The sequence below is a fragment of the Physeter macrocephalus genome, chromosome 1 (genome assembly GCF_002837175.3).
Source record: "Physeter macrocephalus isolate SW-GA chromosome 1, ASM283717v5, whole genome shotgun sequence".
Taxonomy (NCBI): domain Eukaryota; kingdom Metazoa; phylum Chordata; class Mammalia; order Artiodactyla; family Physeteridae; genus Physeter; species Physeter macrocephalus.
Window position 1 is genome coordinate 94,550,576 of NC_041214.2, and position 16,341 is coordinate 94,566,916.

The 16,341-nt window shown below is 40.2% G+C and overlaps 1 protein-coding gene across 9 annotated transcripts in view; it reads right to left on the reverse strand.

Moving 5' to 3' along the window:
• The window catches only part of CFAP91 (cilia and flagella associated protein 91), a 153,659-nt gene that overhangs the window by 46,272 nt on the left and 91,046 nt on the right, over window positions 1-16,341 (reverse strand). For all 9 annotated transcript variants that reach the window (XR_008617499.1, XM_024120311.3, XM_024120310.3 and 6 more), the window contains 4 exons: window positions 6,771-6,887; window positions 5,248-5,319; window positions 3,917-4,063; window positions 1,228-1,449 (listed from right to left, as the gene is read on the reverse strand). Coding sequence is in view for 8 of the 9 variants with exons in the window: in XM_024120311.3 (XP_023976079.1) it covers window positions 1,228-1,449; window positions 3,917-4,063; window positions 5,248-5,319; window positions 6,771-6,887 (558 nt within the window). In the remaining variant the exon portion in view is untranslated. The remainder of the gene's footprint in view (window positions 1-1,227; window positions 1,450-3,916; window positions 4,064-5,247; window positions 5,320-6,770; window positions 6,888-16,341) is intronic.

Sequence of the window (16,341 nt, forward strand, 5' to 3'; positions counted from 1 at the left end):
GGACGCGCAGGCTCAGCGGCCATGGCTCACGGGCCCAGCCGCTCCGCGGCACGTGGGATCTTCCCGAACCGGGGCACGAACCCGCGTCCCCTGCATCGGCAGGCGGACCCTCAACCACTGCGCCACCAGGGAAGCCCTAGATAGGAATTTTTTAAAGTTCCAGGTTGGCTCTTTCTGCCTTTCCCATCTGGCCCACATCTGGCGCAAGGGAAACTCACACAGCCTTTGCCTTAACATATTCTGGGTGTGCTGGCCGCCCATGCAGCCTCTTCTGTGCCCACCTCCCCTCAGCCTGCCCAGCTTCTTTCTCTCCATTCCGGGGGTGAGACGCCCTAACTGAAAGAATACACATCAAGCTCTCCAAGAAAGGGGAAGTACTTGTCCCCACCTCTGGGTGTGATTTTTGGGGGGAATTAGTCACAGCACAGCTCCCTTTAAAGAAATCTTCCTCACAAATCCCCTCCAATTTTAACGCTTGAGCTTTTGTATACTTGATGAGGGTGAGGGTGCTTTGAGATATTTCTGGTTCCTCAGATTTCCTCTGAGCTTGCATCTTGGTCACTTTGGAATTTCACATCTATTGGGTCTTGGTCAGAATTCTAATTTACCAGCCTGGCACTCCTAATTCCCAGATTGTATCTTTAGTAAAAATCTCTCTTCTAAACTCTATTTTGTATATCCATCTGCTGAAATGACACCTCCACTAAGATGTCTCAAACTTAATATAAATCAAACTCTTCATTCCACTCCTGCCCCTAAACCTATTCCACCCTCAGCTTTCCCGCCTCAGAAAATAGAACCATCACCTCCCCACTCACTGACACCGGAAACTGGACATCATACTTGACTTTACCCCATTTCTCACTCTGGCCTGAGTTACTTCATCAGCCTCCTTCCAGGTCTCCTTGTTTCCACCCTGTCCTCCCTACAACCTGTTCACACAGCAAAGCAGAGTGACTTCTTCAAAATATGTCACCTGGCCCCATTTGTTTCCTTCATGAAACTTAACACATTTTCTGATCCTATACTTATTTGCATGTTATATAGGATTTAAGCACCAGGAGAGAAGGGGCCATACCTGGTTTTTCCCTCCAAAGTACCCCACAATGCCTTTGCACAGTGCTGGGCATATCATAGGAACTCAATACATTATTTGTTGAAGACAATGAAAAACAAAAAACGAAAGTCATTTCATATTATGAGTTTCCTGGCAACGTCCCCACTTGCCTCCTTAAATATCTGGTCCTCCTCCTGCAGGCGCCTCTCTTCCACCTGGCGCTGGCCACTCTCTTCGGCTTCACGCATCCTGCGCTGCCGCTCGGCCAGCATGGCCAGGGCGTGGACCCTCCTCTCCTCCTGCAGTCTCACCAGCTCTTTGGACAGGAAGTCAAACATGTCTGCCAGCACCCATCCTTCCAGTCCAGCCAAATGGTTTTCAACCAGTGACACCTTAAAAATAATAATATAACTGTGAGGATACAAATTCTACTAAGAATGGTGATTTATGAGGAGGGATGCTGGATTATCCTTGACAGTCACTTCACTTTCAGCATGCACTTAGTTTTTATTAGGAATATTATCTCCAGACTGGCCCCATCCCAAGGGTTTTACTAGGAAAACTTATGACACAAACTTAAGACTTGAGAAAGTAGATTGCTCAGTCACTGATGGATGATAGTCTTCAAATTATACAGAGGATTTAGCAAAACATTTGTTGGTGTCCACACAGAATTTTTTTTTTCTTTCAATTTTATCTAGAAGGTAAAGTGCTTGGGTCTCCCCAGACGTGAAGGGAAATGTCAAGGTTTTTATTAAAAGATAATATTGGAGTTCAAAAATATAGAATCTCTTAAAAATTCACTCATGATACCTTTTAATTTTTCAATGCTTTGTCCTTTAACACAAGTTTGGGGAATTGTAAGATCTTCAGTAACATGAAAGTAGAAAACCTTAGTACTTTTAATTCATTTAAATAATTTCAAAGTCATTGAGAACTATCTTTGAAACAGAGCAGGAAACAAGCCTACATGTCTGTGTAATCACTGAGGTAAAATAGGGGCCTAGAGTTCTTGGCCAGGAGTAAGCCACAGTATCTATTTATGGATCTCTCTGTGCTAGCTCTGGCACAGGGGGAACAAAAGTGTTTGAGAAGATTGTACTGTGTTCCTGCTCCTATCCTCAGGCATAAGGGGAAAAGGCTCTTCTCCCAGGCACTTGCTGCTCTCACACTGACGGTTCTCCCTCAATATGAGAGGAGAAAATGAGAGGATTGGCATTGCTGTAGGTACCCGTGGGGTGTCCACTCCCCCAGATCTACCTGCATCTTACTGGTGTATCCAGAAACAGGTGAAGGTAAGCAGGGCGAGTCTGTGGCTATGTGACAGTTCTTCCCATTAATTCCTCCCTTAGCTCTTAGCTGTCACGATGTCTATCAAGTATTTATCCACTAAATGAGGTAGATGGGTTGAAAATCCTGGATTGTCTTAGCTGTAGCTGCTAAAGTCTATAATCAGAAACCGTGAAGGGGCCAAGGAGGGCATTTTTCTGTCCAGGTCCTGGGTATTCTGCTACCAGGGCATTCTGCTCCCTATCTGAATAGAAGTACAGCCCGTTTCCATCATTCCCAGGGCTCCAGGATGCCCAGATTTAGAGACTCCAGCGTCTGCATTCTCCTCTTCTTTCTCTGGTTCCTCTGCTGGGTCTCACAGTCTGTGGCTTTCTTCCTCCCTCCCTGCAAACCAGCTCCCATCACTCAGAGACCATCCCCAGTCCTGCTGTCATGTAAAAGGAATAAAGTGGTGCTCGTTTCCGAGCTGATTAACATTTGTGCCTAATTCACAGCACAAGAGTTACGTTTGTTACTAGAGGTGGGTCATGTTAGCTTTGCTGTAAGTTTACTTTCTTTTTGTTTGGCTGTACTGTGCAGCATGTGGGATCTTAGTTCCCCAACCAGGGATCAAACCCACGCCCCCCTGCATTGGAAGTGCGGAGTCTTAACCACTGCACCACCAGGGACGTCCCAAGTTTACTTTCTTATAACACTAAACTCTGTGCCAATTGGTTCTTTTTCATTTTGATTTACAGATAAGTGGGACAGATAGTAAAAGTGTATCTACACTGTAGTCAACAACATTAAATACTATGTGTATATAGACAAATGCCAGAAGAAAGTAGGAAACACATTTACAGTTGTCGGGTTAGAGCTGCAATTAGCAGCTATTGTCAGTCACACAGAGCTCAGATGACCCGGTGAAAGTCACAGAATATCATATTAACATATTTAATATGCAGTTTAAGGAGCATGAGCTATGTACAGCTCCAAAACACATAAATGAGTGCGGATAGTTTTAAAAATCTCATTTCTCACTTTCTTATTGCTTTAATTATTCATTCTGCTAAGCTCCCACTGAAATATAATAGAGTCACCAAATATTTAAGAAAGGTTGGAAGAGAAAACCTTTCAAAATTGTGGGTTTTTTTTCTGCAAATAAAAAACTAAGAGCGGGCTTCCCTGGTGGTGCAGTGGTTGAGAGTCCGCCTGCCGATGCAGGGGACGCGCGGGTTCGTGCCCCGGTCCGGGAAGATCCCACATGCCGCGGAGCGGCTAGGCCCGTGAGCCATGGCCGCTGAGCCTGCGCGTCCGGAGCCTGTGCTCTGAAACGGGAGAGGCCACGACAGTGAGAGGCCCGTGTACCGCAAAAAAAAGAAAAAAAAGAAAAAAAAAAAGAGCAGATTCAATTCAGGGAGGGCACAGCCCATTCAAATTCTGGACTGCAGCACCATTGATGAAGAATGCTGGGCTTGTGGGGGGTGTTTCTTTTTCATCACATCATTTATTGTTACTATAATGTTGCTTGTATAATAATAAAAATCAAAGGCGAAAATGGGACAAGAAAAGGAAAGGAAAGGAAAGAACCTTGTGCTCGTGCAAGTTCCTCTGTCGCTGCAAGGCCAGGGTCACCTGCTTCTCGGCTTTCTTCACCAGCCTGTCCTCTTCTTGCAGTGCATGGCTGGTGCGCAGCTCCTGGATCAACTCCAGTCGCTTCTCTTTCCCTTCAAACATCTGTGTCAAGTCAGATCAGAGAGAGACTTGCAAATCAGCATCCGTTGTGCCAGGCATGAGGCCTCGCAGACAGTGACTTGTGAGGCGCTTGTGAACAGAGGGTTCTGTTCTGCCTTTCGGGGCCAGAGAGCAGGTGTGCGCCACAGAGCTAGCAGTCAGCCCTCTTTTCTGCACCTTCAGCTGCTCAGGCAGAGAAGGAGCTTAGCTATAGGTTAGTTATTGGCTCAGTTTCTTAAAATGCCTCTCAAAGACAAGTTGACAACTATAGGGTCATGTTAAGAAACTAAAGCCTTCTCCTCATTTCCTCTGCTCCTTCCCTAAGAAGCCTGGGGGTGGTATTTTTCATGGTCATATTTTCTTTTCCGAGAGATTTGCCCCTCATCTGGAATACATGATCTGCTGTCTGAACTTAACTGTTGTGTTTCTCCTGGGGAAATACTGGCAGGAGAATAGAGAATAATGCTGAACACAGGATGCTCATCCAGCCTCCCTGAACTTACTCACCATAACTGAGTCTCTTAAGAGTTACAGCTGTCTGGGGAGAAAAAATGTTTCAGCTGAGGCTTTATATCAGTCCATTTTTAAACTGAAGTGTGAGCTTGCTCTAGTGGCACAAATAATCTGGCTAAAGCTTTCAGTCAGGAAGACCAGAGTTGAATTTGCTGGCAGTTAACATAATCCCTCTCAGACTCATATTACTCGCCTGTAAAGTGGGTAATTGATACAAAAAAAAGAAAAAGAGCTGATATATGTAGAGCAAAGAATAAGTAATGTGAGCATATGGTAAGAGTTCAAAACTGTAGTTATTACTTAGCTATTTCATTTATTATTCAGGTATTGATAGCTATATACAAACGCAGATAATTGTATTACAACTTTGTGGAAAATTAGAGAATCTACTTGTGATGTTTAGGGTCAAAATTCAGGTATGAAAATTGCTGGATTTAGCAATTCCAAGCAAGACATTAGCTTCACACTGCCTTGGTTACACTACAGCAAACAGCAGGCGGTCCTTTCTTGCCTTGTTACTATGCCACTCGGGCAAACTATGGCAACTCAAGAGCATAGTTCCATAGGACAGCAGGGTGCAAGAGGCAATTCACCCCAAGGAACCAAGCACATATGTATTCTGTAAATCTATTCTCAAAGGAGAAGAACAGGGCCAGTGGTTGCACCCTACACACCATGTTCTGAACGACTCTGCCCCGGAGTAACTTTTGAAGGTAGATCACAGCCATTTCTATATCTTCTTCTTCCTAAAAGAACAAAGGGAGAACCAAGCAGTTTGAGAACAGCAGCAGTCAGCATCAAATACTTTTTTGAAGATTTATATCAAGCAAAAGATTTATGTCTAGCAAAAAGCTAGATGCCAGAAGGATTTAAAGAGAATAAAACATCATCCCTCTTTGAACATATAGGACTTTAAATGTTACTTTCTGTATTGTTAAAATTCATTATTATTTTTTCATGATAAATAAGATATCATTAATAAATTACATCAGAAGCAAAAAATTCACCCACTGTCATGGTATCCTTACAAATTAAGCCATTTTCATTTTTTCTATATTCCTTTCCAGCAAAATCTTTCTTGAAGAAGTATTGCTAATAACATCCCTTTTGCAATAGTATTTTCATGTTTGATCATGCGTAGACAAAGAATACAGCTGGTCTGTATCAGAGTCGAAAATGAGGTGCTTTTCACAAGAATTTAGCTAAACTGGTAAAATAAGAATATAATGGATAAGATCAGATATCTATAAAAATCACCTTAAATAAGTGTATGTCAAAAGCAGAAAGATCAGAGTCTGCAAATTTACTTAAAGCCCCTCTGAATGCAAAAGTAATCAACAGTGGAATCAATGGCATTAACACTCGTGAATGACAACGTGCTAACCACAGGCAGTGATCGGCACAAAGTCTTGAAAAGGGGATACTGCCCAGAAGCACATCGTGTCCAGTCAGCGGGAGCATTCCAGTCCCTCCAGATACATCAGAGCCGTTGGAGGTGTTAGTGAGATCTCCCATCAACTCCCCTCCCTCTGACAAAGCACAACAGCCTTCTGTACAATTTGGCTTCTTGTGAGAACTGCCCTGTATTGGGAGATAACAAGCTGACCTCCCGAGAGCAATATCCTGATATACCAGGCAGTTATATTTCTCTCCGTAAAGTAACAAATTTGCATTGTGGCATCTCCAGCAGTTTCTTGTAGGTTTAGTCTGAGTCAGTCCTTTAAATCCTAACCAACTATGGAATGTTGACCAAACTGAGTCTGGCCCCTGCGAAGGTGAGGTACGGCCTTGGTCAGGGTGAACTCTCTGAGCCAGTCTTGATGACACCTCTGGTATTGCATTCCTCTCTAATTCCAGCTGTCATCAGCCACCTCCTCATGTGGGAAGACAGTTACAGTAACTGATCATCATTCGATCTTCTTTTTTTTTATTTGACGTACATCAGAATTACCTTCTGATGCCTATTTTTCTTGGGAAGAATTTCTTCTTTGTGTTTTTATTCTTGAAAAGGATTAACTTTAGATTTCATTTCATTTTGCTTGTTTTTGTGTGTGCATTTGAAAAGGATAAAGGCAACGTAAGTCAGATCTTGGGAAATGAACACTGTTATGTTAGGTTTGTTTTTAACCCAAACTATCTGGAGAATAAACAGCAATACTGAATTTAACTTTTCAAATAAAGGAAGCTTCAAACTTACATTGGAATTCATCTCCAAAGTTGGAGTTGGAAGTTGAGGTTGAGGTATTGGCTTTCTTTGAAGAAAACGCATTGGTTTCTTTGCTTCGAGGCCCTTATTCTTCTTTTCCAACAGTGCCTGAAATAACACACCAGTGAGTGTCATTTCTTACCTTTGTATTTTTTCCCACTACCAAATCTAGGCCACAGATCTGAATGTCAATCAGAAATAATTTTCTCTATGGCCATGCTAGGACGGTTTGAGAAAGTCCAAACCAGGGTGCACCTATGATATTCCCATGCATAAGTTAACCACTGAACAAACATGAAACATATTCTAGGTATCCATTTTAATCAAAAGTTTTGGAGACTTTAAACATTTTTTTTTGAGTTTTTGAAAGGTTCTGTCATGTGTATACGCAAGCAAAACCCCCAACTCCTATTCTTCCATATGAGCTAATTTGCTGTTTTAAATGACTGCCTGGGCAATAGAAAATTGTCCTGTGTAGTAAATGACTGAAATATTTAGTATGTTTTGTTGTTATGGGGGGAACTAAGGGGCATTAAATGGCAATTATCTCAAAGTGAAGAGAGCTCTACTTTGGGCTTGAAGGCCTACACATCAGGATTTTTTAACATGGTTCCTTGTGGAAGAATGTATGTGTTTCTGTTTAAACATGCATTTTATTTTCTTTTGATCATCAAAAATCCTGCCAAAATTATACATAAGATTTTGTTCATCAGTTCCATTTTCAGACCAGAGGGGGATACTTTTTAACTTAAAAGTATCAAAAATTCTGATCTCTGTGATTTTAAAATCACACTTTCATTACTTTTTCATCACATAATTTTTATATTATTTTTTCCATAAAAACACAAATAAGTGATAAAACACTTAAATAAGTGATAAAGCACTAAGCCAAGACTTGAAATTAATAAAAATATGAAAATTATGAGTAAAATTTGGAACCACATCCAATTATTGTGGTTGTAACAGAGCATCTGAGTTTCCTGAAAATAAATCTGATGGCAAATATATATAATAGCTCTACGATAACCCAAACTAATGAATCAACAGGAAGCAGCAGCAGTTTAAAAGTACAGTTTGTCCTTGAACAACATAGGTTGGAACTGCATGGATCCACTTATACATAGATTTTTTTCAATAAATATATTAGAAAAATTTGGGGAGATTTTTGACATTTTTTAAAAACTTGCAGACAAACCACATAGCCCAGAAATATTGAAAAAGTTAGGTATGTCATGAATGCATAAAATATATGTAGATATTAGTCTATTTTATCATTTACTACCATAAAATACGCAAAATCTATAAAAAATTAAAATTTATCAAAACTTATGCACATAAACACTTACAGACCAAACACGGTGCCATTCAAAGTCAAAAGAAATGTAAACAAACGTAAAGATGCAGTGTTAAATCATAACTGCATAAAATAACTGTAGTAGATACTATACTACTGTAATAATTTCATGACTACCTCTTATTGCTTCTGCTGTGAGCTCAAGTGTTGCTAGTATCCACTTAAAATATAGGGTGACACTAGTCATCTATGAGTGAACAGTTCATCTCTCCAGTAAATTGCATGTCATGGTAACAAGTGATCTCTAGCAGTTCTTGTATATATATTCTTCATTGTGTTTAGTGCAATACCATAAACGCTGAGTAACACCATGGGACCCATACGAAGTGCCACTAGTGATGGTGGGAGCGCTCCCAAGAAGCAGAGAAAAGTCGTGACATTACAAGAAAAAGTTGAATTGCTTGATATGCACCGTAAATTGAGGTCTGCAGCTGCAGTTGCCCACCATTTCAAGATAAATGAATCCAGCGTAAGGACCATTGTGAAAAAAGAAAAAGAAATTCATGAAGCCATCACTGTAGCTACACCAGCAGATGTGAAAACCTTGCAATCTTTGCAAAATACCTTTTTATCACATGTTGAAAATGCAGCTTTCATGTGGGTGCAGGATGAAAGGCATACTATACACTGCAATATGATTCAAGAAAAAGTGAAGTCATTATAGGAGAACTTAAAGTAAAAGGAAGGTGAAGGATCTAAAGCTGGAGAATTTAATGCCAGCAAAGGATGGTTTGATAGTTTTAGAAGGAGGTTTGGCTTAAAGCAAGATAACAGGAGAAGCAGCTTCTGCTGACCAAGAGGCAGAAGATACGTTCCCAGACACCACTAAGAAAATCACTGAGGAGAAAGGATATCTGCCTGAACAGGTTTTTAATGCAGATAAAAGTACTCTATTCTGGAAAACAATGCCACAAAAGACATTATTAGTAAGGAAGAGAAGCGAGCACCAGGATTCAAGGCAGGAAGGGACAGGCTTACTCCACTGTTCTGTGCAAATGCAGTCGGGTTCTTATCAGGACTGCCTTAATCTACAAAGCTGCTAACCCTCCAGCCTTGAAGGGAAAAGATAATCACCAGCTGCCAATCTTTTGGTTGTAAAAGAAGGCCTGGATATAAAAGAGGCCCCTTTTCTGGATTGGTTCCATTAATGAGTTGTCCTTGAAGTCAGGAAGTACCTTGCCGGTAAGGGACTGCCTTTTAAAGTTCTTTTGCTATTGAACAACATCCCTGGCCACCCAGAACCCCGTGAGTTCAACACCAAAGGCATCAAAGTGATCTACTTGCCTCCAAACACAATGGCTGTAATTTAGCCTCTAGATCAGGGGGTGATAAGGACCTTTATGGCTCATTACACATGGTACTCTGTGGAAAGGATTGTCAATGCTGTGGAAGAGATAGAACACCACAAAAGTCCAGAAGGATTACACCATTGAAGATGCCATCATTGTTACAGAAAAAAACTGTGAGAGACATTAAGCCCAAAACAATAAATTCTTGCTGGAGAAAACTGTGTCCAGATGTTATGCATGACTTTACAGGATTTATGACAATGTCAATCAAAGAAATCATGAAGTAGATTCTGGATATGATAGAAAAGGTGGTGGGGGGGGTGAAGGGTTTCAAGACATGGATCTTGGAGAAATTCAAGAGCTAAAAGACAGCACACCAGAGGGATGAACAGAAGACGACTTGATGGAGGTGCGTGCTCCCTAACCAGTGACACACAATGAGGATGAGGATGTAGAAGAAGCAGTGCCAGAAAACAAGTGACATTAGAGGATCTGGGAGAACAATTTCAACTATTCAAGGCTGCTTTTGACTTCCTTTTATGACACGGACCCTTCTATGATATGGGCACTGAAACTAAAGCAAATGATGGAAGAAGGATTGGCACCATATAGAAACATTTTTAGAGAAATGAAAAAGCAAAAAAAGTCAGACAGAAATCACAAATGTATTTCTGTAAAGACTGCCTGCCTCTCCTGCCTCCCCTTCCACCTCCTCTACGTCTTCCACCTCTGCTACCCCTGAGACAGCAAGACCAACCCCTCATCTTCCTCCTTCTCTTCAGTCTACTCAACGTGGAGACCACAAAGATGAAGACCGTTATGGTGATCCACTTCCACCTAATGAATGGTAAATAATCATCATGCCGTACAGTTAATAAACTACTTATCTGTTATATATGTGTGTGTCTTTGTGTAAAAATCTAATAACTATACAAGATGTTTTCATGTCATCATGATCATCATTGCCTAAGTATTCATTGTGTAGAACATTGTGTCCAAGACTTGTATTGAGTTCAGTGAAATAAGATCAAACAAGAGAGCTGTGTTACAGATTTCAACTGAAGAAACTGTTTCAAGGAGAGAGTAACCAGTCAAGTACTGCAGAGAGAAGAGAATTGACCACTGTGTGGTAGTTAGCAATGTGGAGGGTACTGTTGACGACAGCAGATTCATTGGAGTCTTTGTTTTAAAGTCTGTTTTGTCTGGAGATCAAGATGGTGGAGTAGGACACAGAACTCACCTCCCCCAACGAGTACATCAAAAATATATCTACATGTAGAACAATTCTCACTAAAAACTAACTGGAGACTCACAGAAAGACTCTTGCACAACCAAGGCTGTAAGAAAGATCCACATGAAACTGGGTAGAGAAGAGAAATGATTAAGTCACAACCTCCCAGGGGATTCAGAAGAGGAGGGGGTTAAACACAGGCAGAGATCCTCCCTAGGGAGTGAGCAGTTTGAGTCACATATTGGGCACCACAGTCCTGGGGTCTGACACAGGGACAACGAATCCCCTTTGCTGGTTAGAGGGACAGTGGGAGTAACAGGAGGACTGTGGGAGCCTGTACTCTGCTTGTAAGGAGCATGTGCATGCTTGCTTGCTCACAAAGCAGGGCAAAGAGGGCGGACTGAAAATTGCATGGGTGGCTGGCTGGTTTCCCATGAATGCCTTGGCGTGCGCACCAGCCTGAGCCAAGAGAATGCTCCAGCCCTGCTTAAAAGCTTGGCTGTGAGACACAGAAGTGGTTCAGACATAAAGCAGCATCTGAGTAGGGTGGGGACAGCCATTGCTAGTGCTTACACAGGCAGGGCATCAGGGACAGTCCAGATCTCTGGCCCGAGCCAGACTACCACGGTCTGTGCCAAGGCCCGTGCTCCAATCCATGCCAGGTACTCTATACCAGCCCCTCTTGCTCCAGCATTGCTCTCATCTGGGGTAAGGGTGCCAGTGCTGGGAATGGGGAGAGTGCACACTTGGAAGGAATGGAGCCAGCCCAGACCTGACCCTCAGGGCTTCTGCTACATCAACATGGTATAGGAACCCACCCTCGATAGGGCGGTGATGGTCACTGAGCAGAGGGGAAGCCCTGTGTTACAACAGGCTTTGGCCCTAGCACCTCCATCTCCAGCCCCACCTTCTGCCAAGGTGAGAGTTGCCAACATGCCCTGAGAAAACGTGACTTGTGTTCATGTCAAATTCAGTTCTCCCACCAAAGCCACTGGGTACAGACAGAGTGTACTGGCATGCTCCCCCATAAGGACACCCCTTCAAGACCACTATAGGTAACTGTTTCACGTAATTTCATAGAAACAAAGAAAAGCAAAATAAGAAGACAGAGGAATTTGTCTCAATTGAAAGAGCAAGACAAAACCCCTGAAAAAACAACCAATTAAACAGAAATAAACAATTTACCAGATAAAGAATTCAAAGCATTAGTAATAAGTATGATTTCTGAATTAGGAAAAAAGGATAGATGAATATAGAGAGAATTTTAACAAGAACTAGAAAATATAAAAAAGGACAGGTCAGAACACTGAAGAAGACAATAGCTGAAATGAAAACACATTAGAAAGAATCAATAGGAGATTGGTGATAAAGAAGAACACATAAGTGATCTGGAAGATAGAATAATGGAAATCACCCAATCAGAACAAGAAAAGAAAAACAAAAAATGAGAACAGTTTAATGGATCTATGGAACAACATGAAGGATATCAACATTTACATTATAAGGGTCCCAGAAGGAGAAAAGAGATAGAAGGGGGTCAAAATGTATTTGATGAAATTATGGCTGAAACTTTCTGAACTTGAAGAAAGAAACATATCCAGCTACTATACAGGAAGCACAGAGTGTCCCAAACAAGGTGAACCCAAACAGACCCACACCAAGACATATCATAATTAAAATAGCAAAAGTTAAAGATAAAGCAAGAATTCTAAAAGCAGCAAGAGAAAAACAAAGAGTCATATACAAGGGAACCACCATAAAGCTATCAGTTGATTTTGCTGCAGAAACTTTGCAGGCCAGAGGGAGGGCCATGATATATCCAAAGTGTTCAAAGGGAAAAATCTGTAACCTAGCAAGATTATCATTTAGAATTGAAGGAGAGACAAATAACTCAGACAAGCAAAAACTAAATAAGAGTTCATCAGTACTAAATCTACACTAAAAGAAATGTTAAAGGGTCTTCTCTGAGTTTAAAAAAAAGCCTATGACAAGGAGTAAGAAACTATGGTAAAGGAAAAATCCCACTAGGAAAGGAAAATATATAGTAAAGGCTGAGGATCAACCACTTAAATAAACGAGTACAAGGTAAAAGACAAAAACTGTAAAAGCAAATATAACTACACGCGTAGTAAAGGTATAAACATGAAGACATAAAATAGGACATCAAAACAAAATGTGGGGGAAGGAAGCAAAAAAGGTAGATCTTTTACAATGTGTTTGAATTTAAATTACTACAAGTTTAAAAGAAGTAGATTTAGTTATAGATCAACATATATGAATCCTGTGGTAACCACAAATCCAAAACCTACAGTAGTTACACAAAAATGGAGAGGAAAGGAACATAAGCATACTACTAAAGAAAATCATCAAACTAAAAGAGAAGAAGCAAAAAGAAATGAACGGAGAAAAACTACAAAAACAACCAGAAAACAAGTAATAATAATAATAAGTACAAACCTATCAATAATTACTTTAAATATCAATGGAGTAAATGGTCCAATCAAAAGACATGGGGTGGGTGACTGGATAAGAAAGACAAGACAAGAAAGCAGGGGTAAAGTGTTTTGTTTGGCTAATTGAAACTTTGGCTTTCATACGCCAATGCCCAAGCTCTTGAGCCTAATATTCCTTCCTCAACAAGCAGCCTTGATAAAAGTTACAAAACTCTATTTGAAGAGTTTATACTTTATTGGTCCTTTTCTCAAACCAGGGAGAGGGTCCTAAGGTAAAAGGAAATGTCTTGTATCTGGATTGTGTGGAGCTGGCTTAAGGATATGTATTTTTGAACTCATCCAACTCTATATGCAACTATGTGTGCATATAATTTACATATAAGAAAACATATTTTCTTATATGTAAATTATACCTCAGTCAAGCTGATTGAAAATATTCAGATAAATGTGTACACACACACACACACACACAGGATGGTATTAAAATATTATCCCTTAAAAAAAAAAAAGCAGGGGTAGCAATACTCATATCAGATAAAATAGACTTTAAAAAAGTCTATAACAAAAGATAAAGAAGAGCTTTATGTAATGATAAAGGATCAATAAAGAAGAGGATATTACACTCGTTAACGTATACGCTCCCATTACAGGAACACCTAAATATATAAATCAAATATTAACAGACATAAAGGGAGAAGTTCATAATAATACAATAATAGTAGGGGACTTTAAATCTGACTTATATCAATGGACAGATCATCCAGACAGAATATCAATTAGGCAACACTGGTCTTAAATGATACAATAAACCAGCTGGGCTTAATAGATATTCTACAGGACATTCTATCCAAAAACAGCAGAATATACTTTGTTTTCAAGTGCACATGGAACATTTTCCAGGATGGATCACATGCTAGGCCACAAGTCTCAACAAATTTAAGAAAATAGAAATTGTGTCAAGCATTTTTTTTCTACCACAATTGTATGAAACTAAAAATCAGTTACAGAAAAAGGAAAAGCACAAACATGTGGAGACTAAACAACATGTTACTAAAAAAAACAATAGGTCAGTAAAGATAAAGAGGAAATACCTCAAGACAACTGAAAAAGGAAACACAACTTTCCAAAATTGGTGGAATGCAGCAAAAGCAGTCCTAAGAGGAAAGTTTATAGTGATACAGGCCTACCTCAAGAAACAAACAAAAAATCTCAAACAACCTAACACTGCATTGAAAGTAATTAGAAAAAGAAGACCAAACAAAGCCCAAAGTCAGTAGAAAAAAATGAAATAATAAAGATCAGAGAAGACATAAATAAAACAGAGACCAAATAAAAAAAAAATCAATGAAACCAAGGGCTGGTTTTTGAAAAGATAAACACAGTTGACAAACCTTTAGCCAGGCTCCTCAAGAGGAAAAGAGAGAAGACCCAAATCAACAAAATGAGAAATGAAAGAGGAGAAATAACAACCGATATCACAGAGATACAAAAAATAAGGAAATACTATGAATAGTTATATGACAACAAATTGGACAATCTAGAAGAAATGGACAAATTTCTAGAAACATATAACCTTCTAAGACTGAATCAGGAAGAAATAGACAATCTGAACAGACAGATCACTATTAGTGACTTGAATCTGTAAAAACACAAAACAAAAAAACCCTAAACAAAACACAACAAAAACAAAACAAAAAAACCCTCTCAGCAAACGGAAATCCAGAACAAGACAGCTTCACGAGGGAATTCTACCAACCTAGCCATAACTTTTCCAAAAAATGGAAGAGGATGGAGCACTCCCCAAATCATTCTATGAGGCCACCATTACCCTGGTACCAAAATTAGACAAAGACACTGCAAAAAAGAAAATAACAGGCCAATATCTTTCATGAATATATATACAAAAATCCTCAACAAAATATCCGCAAACCCAATCCAACAATATATAAAAAGGATCATACACCATGATCAAATGGGATTTCTCTGAGGGATGCAAAGATGGTTCGCATCAATATGATACACCACATTAACAAAAGGAAAGGCAAAAATCATATAATCATCTCAACATAGGCAGAAAAAGCATTTTACAAAATTCAACATCCATTCATGATAAAAATTCTCATCCAAGTGGATACAGAGGGAACATATCTCAACATAATAAAAGCCATTTATCACAGACCCACAGCTAACATCATACTCAATGGTGAAAAGCTGAAAGCTTTTCCTCCAAAATCAGGAATAAGACAAGAATGCCCACTCTTGCCACTTCTATTTAACATAGTGTTCAACGTCCTCATCACAGTAATCAGACAACAAAAAACAAAAAAACACATCCAAATTGGAAGGGAAGAAGTAGAGCTGTCACTATTTGCAAATGACATGATACTATATATAGAAAACCCTAAAATTTCCACAAAAGAAACTATTAGAACCAATAAATTAATTCAGTAAAGTTACAGGATACGTGCTTTTCTATATACTAATAATGAACTATCATAAAGAGAAAGCAAGGGGGGCTTCCCTGGTGGCGCAGTGGTTTAGAATCTGCCTGCCAATGCAGGGGACACGGGTTCGAGCCCTGGTCTGGGAAGGTCCCACATGCCGCGGAGCAACTAGGCCCGTGAGCCACAACTACAGAGCCTGCGCGTCTGGAGCTTATGCTCCGCAACGAGAGGCTGCGAGTGAGAGGCCCGCGCACCGCGATGAAGAGTAGCCCCCGCTCGACGCAACTAGAGAAAGCCCTCGCACAGAAACGAAGACCCAACACAGCCAAAAATAAATAAATAAATAAAATTTTTAAAAAAGAGAGAAAGCAAGGAAACAATTCCACATAAAGTCACATCAAAAATAATAAAATACCTAAGGAATACACTTACCAAGGAGGTCAAAGACCTCTACTCTGAAACTATAAAACATTGCTGAAGGAAACTGAAAATGATACAAGGAAATGGAAATATATCCTGTGTTCTTGAATTGGAAGAATTAATATTGTTAAAATGTCCATACTGGGGGAAAGAGAGAAGATGGCGGAAGAGTAAGACACGGAGATCACCTTCCTCCTCACAGATACATCAGAAATACATCTACACGTGGAACTGCTCCTATAGAACACCCACTGAACGCTGGCAGAAGACCTCAGACCTCCCAAAAGGCAAGAAACACCCCACATACCTGGGTAGGGCAAAAGAAAAAAGAATAAACAGAGACAAAAGAATAGGGACGGGACCTGCACCAG